Here is an 11,483-nt window from a genome sequence, read left to right on the forward strand (position 1 = left end):
ATGGCTTTTTAGCTGCTGTTGTTGCTCTTTAAAGTACAAATACCATCCCTCCCTCACTGTGCAAAACAACACACTGACTGACTGCACTACAAATGTATTATTAGTGCCCAGGTAATCTTAGCAACAATATTTCTTCAAATGAAAATATAAACCAAAAAAACAGTTTGGGAAAGGAGCCCCAATTTAACATATACAGTTGAAGTCGGAAGTTTACATACACCGTCCCAAATACATTTAAACTCAGTTTTTCACAATTCCTGACATTTAATGCAAGTAAAAATTCCCTGTCTTAGGTCAGTTAGGATCACCACTTTATTTTAAGAATGTGAAATGTCAGAATAATAGTAGAGAGAATAATTTATTTCAGCTTTTATTTCTTTCATCAAATTCCCAGTGGGTCAGAAGTTGACATACACTCAATTAGTTTTTGGTATTGCCTTTAAATTGTTCAACTTTGGTCAAACATTTCGGGTAGCCTTCCACAAGCTTCCCACAATAAGTTGGGTGAATTTTGGCCCATTCCTCCTGACAGAGCTGGTGTAACTGAGTCAGGTTTGTAGGCCTCCTTGCTCACACATGCTTTTTCAGTTCTGCCCACACATTTTCTGTAGGATTTAGGTCAGGGCTTTGTGATGGCCACTCCAATACCTTGAATTTGTTGTCCTTAAGTCATTTTGCCACAACTTTGGAAGTATGCTTGGGGTCATTGTCCATTTGGAAGAACCATTTGCGACCAAGCTTTAACTTCCTGAAGGATGTCTTGAGATGTTGCTTCAATATATCCACATCATTTTTATTCCTCATGATGCCATCTATTTTGTGAAGTGCACCAGACCCTCCTGCAGCAAAGCTCCCCCACAACTTGATGGTGCCAACCCCGTGATTCACGGTTGGGATGGTGTTCTTCGGCTTGCAAGCCTCCCCCTTTATCCTCCAAAAATAACAATGGTCATTACGGCTAAACAGTTCTATTTTTGTTTCATCAGACCAGAGGACATTTCTACAAAAAGTATGACCTTTGTCCCCATGTGCGGTTGCAAACCGTAGTCTGGCTTTTTTATGACGGTTTTGGAGCAGCGGCTTCTTCCTTGCTGAGCAGCCTTTCAGGTTATGTCGATATAGGACTCGTTTTACTGTGGGTATATATTTACTTTTGTACCTGTTTTCTCCAGCATCTTCACAAGGTCCTTTGCTGTTGTTCTGGGATTGATTTGCACTTTTCGCAAAGTACGTTCATCTCTAGGAGACAGAACGCGTCTCCTTCCTGAGCGGTATGACGGCTGCGTTGTCCCATGGTGTTTATACTTGCGTAGTATTGTTTGTACAGATGAACGTGGTACCTACAGGCGTTTGGAAATTGCTCCCAAGGATGAACCTGACTTGTGGAGGTCTACAATTATTTTCTGAGGTCTTGGCTCATTTCTTTTCATTTTCCCATGATGTCAAGCAAAGAGGCACTGAGTTTGAAGGTAGGCCTTGAAATACATCCACAAGGACACCTCCAATTGACTCAAGTGATGTCAATTAGCATATCATAAGTTTCTAAAGCTATGACATCATTTTCTCGTATTTTACAAGCTGTTTAAAGGCACAGTCTATTTAGTGCATGTAAACTTCTGACCCACTGGAATTGTGAATGATAAGTGAAATAATCTGTCTGTAAACAATTGTTGGAAAAATTACTTGTGTCATGCACAAAGTAGATGTCCTAACCAACTTGCCAAAACTAAAGTTTGTTAACAAGAAATTTGTAGAGTGGTTGAAAAATGAGTTATAATGACTCCAACCTAAGTGTATGTAAACTTCCAACTTCAACTGTAAATAATCTACAGGAAATTGTAGCTCATTTTAAGCAGTCTATGATACTTTGCAATGCATAGGAAGCTCGGAAAATGCACAGTATATCAAGATATATAATCAGTGGAGGCTATTCAGGGGTGGACGGCTCATAATAATGTCTGGAACGGAGTAAATGGAATGGCATCAAACACATGGAAATCCTTGTGTTTCATTTATTTGATACCATTCTACTTATTCCACTCCAGCTATTACCACAATCCCGTCCTCCCCATTTAAGGTGCAACCAACCTCCTGAGATATACAGTACCAGTCAAAAGTTTGGACACACCTACTCATTCAAGTGTTTTTCTTTATTTATACTATTTCCTACATTGTAGAATAATAGTGAAGACATCAAAACTATGAAATAACACATATGGAATCATGTAGTAACCAGAAAAGTGTTTAAAAAAATCTAAATATATTTGACATTTGAGATTCTTCAAAGTAGCCACCCTTTGCCTTGATGACAGATTTGCACCCGCTTGGCATTCTCTCATCCAGCTTCATGAGGTAGTCACCGGGAATGCATTTCAATTAACAGGTGTGCCTTGTTAAAAGTTATTTTGTAGAATTTCTTTCCTTCTTAATGCCTTTGAGCCAATCAGTTGTGTTGTGACAAGGTAGGGTTGGTATACAGAAGATAGCCCTATTTGGTAAAAGACCAAGTCCATATTTTGGTAAGAACAGTTCAAAAAGCTAAGCGAAATGACAGTCCATCATTATTTTAAAACATGGTCAGTCAATCCGGAAAATGTTAAGAACTTTGAACGTTTCTTCAAATGCAGTCACAAAAACCATCAAGCGCTGTGAGGTAACTGGCTCTCGTGAGGACCGCGACAAGAAAGGAAGATCCAGAGTTTCCTCTGCTGCAGAGGATAAGTTCATTAGAGTTACCAGCCTCAGAAATTGCAGCCCAAATAAATGCTTCACAGAGTTAACAGACACATCTCAACATCAACTGTTCAGAGGAGACTGTGTGAATCAGGCTTTCATGGTCGAATTGCTGCAAAGAAACCACTACTAAAGGACACCAATAATAAGAAGATACTTTTGGGGGTCAAGAGACTCCAGCAATGGACATTAGACCGGTGGAAATCTGTCCTTTGATCTGATGAGTCCAAATTTGAGATTTAATCTTCCAAACCCTGTGTCTTTGTGAGACGCAGCGTAGGTGAACGGGTGATCTCTGCATGTGTGGTTCCCACCGTGAAGCTTGGAGGAGGAAGTGTGATGGTGTGAGGGTGCTTTGCTGGTGACACTGTCAGTGATTTATTTAGAATTCAAGGCAAACTTAACCAGCATGGCTACCACAGCATTCTGCAGCAATATGCCATCTCATCTGTTTTGCGCTTAGTGGGACTATCATTTGTTTTTCAACAGGACAGTGACCCAACACACCTCCAGGCTGTGTAAGAGCTATTTGACCAAGAAGAGAGTGATGGAGTGCTGCATCATATGACCTGTCCTCCACAGTCACACGACCTCAACCCAATTGATATGGTTTGGGATGAGTTGGACCGCAGAGTAAAGGAAAAGCAGCTAACAAGTGCTCAGCATATGTGGGAACTCCTTCAAACTGTTGGAAAGGCATTCCAGGTGAAGCTGTGGAGAGAATGCCAATAGTGTGCAAAGCTGTCATCAAGGCAAAGGGTGGCTACTTAGAAGAATCTAAAATATTAAATATATTTTGATTTGTTGAACACTTTTTTGGTTACTACACGATGACTCCATATGTGTAGTAACCAACTACATGATTCCATATGTTTTATTTAATAGTTTTGATGTTTTCACTATTATTCTACAATGTAGAAAATAGCAAAAACAAAGAAAAATCCTTGAATGAGTGCAAACTTTATAAGTATATGGATGGTCTATTGATCTCTCACATCTGTGAAATGGATCAGACAACAGACGCACGTTTAGTATTTCTACCTACATGCTGTGCACTATTAAGCAAAAAAGATATTATGGCAATACAGCATGTATTTAGTTTGAAACGCAAATAAGCCTGCCTGTCAAAATGAATAGAACGGAGCGGAGGAGACTTCTGCTTTCATTGTTTAGCCATAATAACTGTATACTTTGGCTTCTCGTCCCATTCCCAGTTTCACTTGCTTTCAGAAACTGTTCCAGAGTTTAAATTTGTGTGCCTTGAAGACAGACACTTAAGGCCTCTTTAAATCAAGATATTGCTAATTAGGCGTTACGCTCCCAAGGTCTCTGTAGAACCTCAATATCATTACCGTCATTATCGTTAAAAACTCACAACATGCACAAAGTCCCATAAATACAGGGACAGGCAGCAAAGTACTTTTTTGGTTGCGGTAGCTAAGGAAGGCTAAGGATGACAGAGACAAAACCATTTTTTGTCTTTGTCAGAACTAGTAAAGAACATCATTATAAACAGATTAAGTTAATTTGATATGAGATAGAACATTGCTCTGGACCCCAAAATGTTTAAAGGTATTGTTTGTGACTCATCAATACTGTATGTCTAAACGATCGGGACAACTGCCCAACGCAGCAACTATTCATAATTACAGATATAAGAGCACAGGTATAAGAGCACCTAATGTAAAGTTTTACAGGAAAAACTCATAGACCAGTGATTTCCAAGAGCAGGGTTTGAGGATTCCTGCCCCCCCAAAATTGAAAGAAATATCTCACCTGTCTGGGGACTCTGGGTCGAAGCAGGTCTTCAGGACATCCGTGCCTTCTGGATCACAACAGTCTCCATCATCGAAGTCGTAGTGGATGCTGTTGCACTCTGTGTTGCAGACCCCGTCCCTCCTCTTCCAGTTGTAGCAGGGCCCCAGGCGCAGACAGTCCCCACCATCATGGCCCGTCAGTGGGTGGTCACACTCCGCATCACAGTGCCTGTTACCAATCTTACTGATCCGGCAGTTGCTTAGGATGAAGCGCTGGCGTAGAGATGTGTTCTGGATGGTATGCGTGCTCAGCTCCAAGCTGATGTTGTGAGAACGGAAGGCTTCGACAAGTGCCTGGTGCTGCTGCTGGATCTGGGCATGGGAGACGGTGGGACGACTTCCGTCGTCGTTACAGATGTTGACAATGCGGTAGCGGATCCTCTTCTCTGTGCGCAGCTGCCAGTGGTTATTGTAGCCGAGGATGATGTCTGTGTTGTCACAGGCTGTTAATCCACAGGGAGGGGGCAGAAAGGGGGACACATGTTCCAGCTCAGGGATAGGGATAATGACTATGGACGGGTGGTAGCCATCCTTATGAGGACTCCAATGTTGCTCTACCTCAGAGAAGTCAGCCCAGAGAGCGAGGTTTGGTTCCCTCTTATCAATATGAGAGCGCCCTTTCAGGAGGTCCTCGTGAGTGCGAGGAAGCACCCATAATACAATACCCCCGATGTACCCTCGGAAGTTGTGCCCAAGGTCTGACTGGTCCCCACCGAGAAGAAGTGTTCGACAGGTCTCCATGAACGGGCTGTAGAGGTTACCAGACTGCAAACGGCTCTCTGCAACCTTGGCACCATCTATGTAGAGGGTCATATTGTGACCATTGTAGCTGGCCATCAGGTGAGTCCAGGAGTTAGGGTGGTAGCGCTGATGCCCATAGATAGTCGTTGCTTTGGGAGCACGGTCGGTACGAAGTGTAAAAAAGAATCTGGCATCTTTTCTCCCCCTGGGTTCTACTGTCCGAATACCTACTGACCATCCTTTCTCACTTAGGGAGTAGGAGCAGTTGTCAAAAACCCCTACACAAAAGGAAGACAAATATTATTTTGTAAAAAGGCATAAACATTGAGCATCCTCTTCCAATGTAATTAAAGCCAAATTACCCAGAGAGTTGAGGGGTTGAAGGTATTTCCCTAAACGAAGGCACTGATTCACAGCTGTTTTTCAGAAAGAGAGACTCACATCTGGCTTCCAGATGCTCTATGCCGGGACAGCTAAAGGTCAGGGAACCCCTTCACCCTCCTTCCATACACACTGTACACACAGAAATGTGGACATTTTTGGGATATTGAAAAGAAAGCTGGGAAATTGTATGAAAATATTCCTCAGGAGGGTTGGCCAATATCATGGTTAAGCATTTAATTCATTCAAAGTAGTGGTTAGAACACAGCATCTCTGCCAAGTAAAAGTCTTGATACTGTATTATTATCTGGCAACAATAGAGAGGCAGATTTATAAGAGTAGAGGATAAAACTAGTCTGTAATTTATTTGTTCAAATTTTAATTTTGCCAATCAAACCCAGTTCAGGAATTAATTATTTTAATAGAAAAAAAAATGTGAAAATATTTTGTTGAAAAACTAATTTGTGAAATGTCACATAAGGGTCACTAAAGATTGAGGCCAAAGCTTGTAGGTCATGATTCCATATGAATATAAGAGACATGTGACGAGGATATACAAATCAAATAAAAAGGGAAACTGAAAGGAGGCGTAAACATGAGCACTTCCCAAATGAGGAGTGTAGCTTCACTCTTAGCAAAAAAAGGTGCTATCTAGCAGAACCCTTTGAAAACCCTGTTTTGGTTCCAGGGAGAACCATCCTGATTCCAGCTAGAACCCTTTTGGATTCAATGTAGAACCCTTTCCACAGAGGGTTTTTATATTGAACCCCAAGGGTTTCTGTCTGGAACCAAAAATGGTTCTACCTGGAATTTAAAAAAAGGTTATCCTATGGGGACAGCCGAAGAACCCATTTGGAACCATTTTATCTAAGAGTGCTTCTACAGTCCTACTAAACACAACTATTAAGTGTGGCTATTTTCAGAATTGCAATTGCATAGATAGATGGGTTGGTAAGGGGGGTTCTATTCTCAATGATTCTTGGGCAGGGATTCAATCTGATCACACTTGTCGGCTATGCACTTTTTAAAGGCACTGTTCCCGCGTTCACGGAGACCGCATTCACGGTAAACGCTGCATATGCCGGTTCAACAGGAAAATGACCTTTAAATGGCACATAGCCGACAAAGTGCGATCGGATTGAATCCTAGCCTTAATTGAGCAATTGTACCCAGCTGCTTCCTCCAGTCCTGGTTAAAAGACAAAGATGAAAACCTGCAGGCATTGTGGCTCTTGTGGACTTGTGGTTGCCTAACCCCCTTCAGTAGCATGTTAGTTTAACATATGAGAAGTCCCTGGTTCAATCATTGATCCTGGCTATTTCCCACATCAATAAATAAATTACATCCCAATCCAAATAATACTGTGATTCTTTTCTTGATTTTCTACCTTCATGCAGTGAAATAATGAATAATTAATTGTCTATATCATATTGCCTTCAACCCTTTGCCTTATTCTGCTGTTGAAATAGAGTGGGTATATCGCCTGCAGGATACGAGGAGATTACACTATCAATAACAATGTTATTTAAATTGAACCTCCACATAAACCTTGCAATTCAGTTTACTCCTCCTGTTTGAAGTTTTAAACTAGACTAGACATCTTTGATTTATCCCACCTCACAGACAGCAGAGGAAACGACAAGACTTCAAAAGGAATTTAGTTTTGATATTAATCCAATGATTGGGATAAAATGTATTAATTGAACTTTTCATCGCATGTGGCAATGGATCTACTTGCTGGGTAGCCTATGACTAAGCATTAACCCTCTCAAAACATGACGTCAAAACAACAAGCCTGCAGGTGGCGGCCACTAACGTTGTTTCAACATCATTTGTCAACGTATTGTGACATGGAATCTACAGTATGTGGAAAATACATTGGATTTGCAAAAAGTCATCAACTGTTGTTTTGAGTTCAACCACAGAATTATGTCATCGTGTCATACAAACCTCATATGTCGAATTTGTACCTTTGAAACAACGTCAGAACATCAAAGTTATATCCATTATCAGAAAACAACTATAGGCTGGGCAGCACTTCCTATTGGAGAGTTAATTTATCTACATTTTTTACCAAACCCAGCCCTACTTAGATGTGATATTTGTCACTGACTACTATCAATGTGCTATCGTGAGAATGATTATTGAGAGATCTCATAATATCGAAATAGATCCATTGTTGCTATCGAAGTTATTCCAAATGGTAGGTTTAACTGAGCAAATGAAATGTAACTATACTCTATAAGTCATATATAATAATAATATTTAGGCCTATATAAAACATTTGCAAAGTTATCACCAGCTATTGTTTTAGTTCAACCCAGGGTTCAACTAAAAATAGACAATACATATAGGCCTAGAGTTTTTTTACGTTTTGGTTGATGTCAAATGTAATCTTCAAGTTAATAATGAATAGGTTAGATTCAAGTCTCCATTTCAACCAAAATTCTAAGTTAAATAATAGGACTAAATCAAATCAGACTTTACTTAACGTACCTTTAAAGTTTGATTTGATTTAGTCCTATTTTCTAACTTAGATTTTTGGTTGAGATAGAGATGCGATTCCAAAATATCAATTATTCATTTGTAGACTGGAATTAAAGTCAGACTAAGTCAGTGGCACAAAATATACATCTCCTTAAAATGTGAATATTTGGTTGTGTTGACAACCAAACACAATTCATATTCACTTTTTCAACACGGTAAATAGCCTATTAACTTGATTCACATCAACAACTAAACCAAAAATAAGAGTTAAAGAGTAGGATTATGACAGTGGCTCTGATTAAACTATCCAAGCATTAGATACATCTCCTTTAAATCTTGATATTTGGTTCCATTGTCAACCTAACATTTCGATAAGACGTATGTAATACAGTAAATAGCCTATAGTTAAGGCTATCTTACAAACAAAGCGGAATTTCACCCCTTAATAACCCATTTGCACCACATAACGGCTGATTTCCTAATTCCTCTCATCTTCCCAACCATGTCATGTAACTATTAAATGAATATATTAATATATTAATGATGAATTAAACAAACCCAGACATGTTACGTCTGCAATGCAAGATAAATTGTGTCTGCTGTGTATTCTGAGAGAGAGAGAGAGAGAGAGAGAGAGAGAGAGAGAGAGAGAGAGAGAGAGAGAGAGAGAGAGAGAGAGAGAGAGAGAGAGAGAGAGAGAGAGAGAGAGAGAGAGAGAGAGAGAGAGAGAATATGTTGTGGAGTATCACTCACCTGCTATGATGGCTGGGTTAGTCTGCCCACCCTCTGGTTTGACCCACAGTTCAACACTGAACTTGGCCCGAGGAAGCTGAATACCAGCTGCTGGATTGACCCTCAGTTGTTCCTTCTGTCCATTAAAGTACAAAGCGGACATCCACTTAGGGTGGACATCTGGGATCTGGGCACCCCACAACATTCTGGCGGGGCCGGGGTTAGGTGGTCCCTCCTGATCCCCAGGGTAGACCTCACTCTCAGCAGAATAGTCACTGTGCTGTCGAAACGTAGGGAATATCCCCGGGGAGTTTACTATGCTTTCAGGGAAAGCTGCCCGACTGTCTTCACCATTGGAGACTGCCGGGCTACGGCGGACCCTTCTGTGGAAGGTGGGCGTGTCAGTCGGAACTCTCTGCTGCTTTTTGAGCGGCAACTGCTTGTCTGGGCCCTCAGAGCGCACACCATCAACCTCTGGTTTGTCACTGTCACTGTTTGAATCCACTGTCACCTCAGGCTGACTGGGAGGCTTTCTACTGGAGTCGAGGTGAGGAGAACTGACCATCCCCATACTCTCAACATGTCTCTCCTCCTTGTCTTTGGGTAGCACTGCCTCCGAGTTTCCCCGATTATCCTTCTTCTCACCATTGCCCCAGTGAGAGGCACTATGCAGTCCTGGGTTAGAATTAGCATCATAATTGCACCCACCTGAACAAGAGGACTTCTCAAGAGGACCTATATGATAGAAACCTCTTTGCCTTGTGGTGTATCTCCTTGGGTGAGCCACTGGAGGGAGATGTAGAACTGATGCTGAGTATGTTACTTGTCTCGGCTGTCTTGTGGACCTGCACTGTTCACTTGCTAAGTGAGCCACTTCACTGTCAGCTCTCTGAGCCAATGTACGTTTGAACTTTTGGATATGATCTGATTGAGCAGAGTTTAGCAACCATGTGTTGATCATTATGAGGACAACAGCCAGTAGTCTGAGACACAACATTTTGGAGTTTAGATTTGGAATTGATGTTTTGGAATGTTTTCAGTTTATTGCTTCTAAGATATACAACTTGAATACACCAGCAACAAGATCTGATTTGATTAAAACACAAATTCCCCAATAAATGATAACTGGGTAACTCTGTATATTTCTAAAATAATAGTATTAAAATAAATCCAAGGATTAAAACGTTTTAAGCAGGTAGCCTATGTTTTGCATAAGCAATTGCCTATTTTGGTTTGGGCTGGTCTATTTAGTGCATTGCATTCAATGCCCTTTATGAAACATTTACTTAAACTAACACTTTAATTCACATGCGTTTACAAGGCAGGTTTGTCGCACCTATTTTCCTCCGATGCCAATTTTACTTCTCGACTTCAAAACGCAGCTAAATAGAGTACACTCAAAGGGGGAACTGTAGCAGTATGTTACGTTGACAGTGCAAAATCTTCAGGCTATTGAATATTGAGGTTCAATTTATATTTGGTTTGTAAAAGCTTCTGGCTATTTTACCGGTCAAAGGAAAACGTCAGCTTGACTCACATCTAGCCTTACCTGCGCGCATCACATCAACTCGCCTTTGAAACCTGCTACACTGTAAACGGGTCATGCCTATTAAGGAAAGTGACAGTCAGAGCAGCCTGCCATGATACCGCCTGATTGAACACAAATGATGAAACTGTTGTTATTAGGCTACTTTGCAGCATCAATTTAGAATTTGGAATTCATTTTTGAAATATGTCTACTATGTCGGCGTGTTTGTCCAAATAATTCAGTGGGAATTCTATTGTCACTGGTGGGGTTTATCTTTATCTTCTTTCAGTATAGGCACATTCAAGTAATGCTTTCAATGTTTTCATCCATACCTGGCAAAATAAAGGTTATTTCAGGTCTTGCCACCAATCTCCCCCTTATGCGCTGTTTTCGATAGTGCCCGTTGTTGTTAACCTAACATTCACCCAGTGAGTAGGATGCAGGGGTGGCCAACAATAATGAACAAGCTGGCTGATGCTTTTAAGACAATATTTATAATTCAAGGGCGATACTATAAAGGTAAGCTTTATTGAAAGATTAACCTCAGGTGAAATAAAATTAAATGCAGTCATTAGGCGACACAATGGCAGAAATATAAGTAAGCTAACCATAAACTATTGTCTATTGTTCTTTTACTTGCTATTTCCTTTCTCTGCATTTAGTTGCAAAGTAACAATGCAAGGTATGAGACAAGAGATGAGAGCAAGTAAATGGGAATCAGACTAAATGCTGTTCCTGGTAATACTCTCCAAAGAAAAATAGTTCGTTAAATCACCTTCAAGCGCGCGTAAAGTCCTCTTGTATCCCCCATTTGAAATTGTTAATATATTTTCTGCGCTGATGAACCGCCAGTCTCGCCCTCTTCCACAGCCTATTCACAAGATCAAAACAACGCGCTGAAACGTTTTATCTGTAACTTTCAGACTGACATCACTAACCCTGCCCCTACACACATACAGTAAGTGAGGAAAGTAAACCTCTCTATTCAGGCAGTCACTCTACACACAGTTGACGTCGAGTTGTATGCACTGGCCGTCCTCCTTAACGGTATTCTTTGAGGCACT

General features: G+C 40.8%; 1 protein-coding gene across 1 annotated transcript in view; it reads right to left on the reverse strand.

The window, feature by feature from the left end:
- The window catches only part of LOC118395206 (pappalysin-2), a 71,173-nt gene extending 59,690 nt beyond the window's left edge, over nucleotides 1–11,483 (reverse strand). Inside the window, exons 1-2 of the mRNA XM_052463729.1 lie at nucleotides 8,913–11,483; nucleotides 4,510–5,569 (exon numbers count right to left, since the gene is read on the reverse strand). Of these exons, the coding sequence (XP_052319689.1) occupies nucleotides 4,510–5,569; nucleotides 8,913–9,888 (2,036 nt within the window). The 5' untranslated portion in view covers nucleotides 9,889–11,483. The remainder of the gene's footprint in view (nucleotides 1–4,509; nucleotides 5,570–8,912) is intronic.

This window comes from Oncorhynchus keta, chromosome 15 (genome assembly GCF_023373465.1).
Source record: "Oncorhynchus keta strain PuntledgeMale-10-30-2019 chromosome 15, Oket_V2, whole genome shotgun sequence".
In the NCBI taxonomy this organism is placed as follows: domain Eukaryota; kingdom Metazoa; phylum Chordata; class Actinopteri; order Salmoniformes; family Salmonidae; genus Oncorhynchus; species Oncorhynchus keta.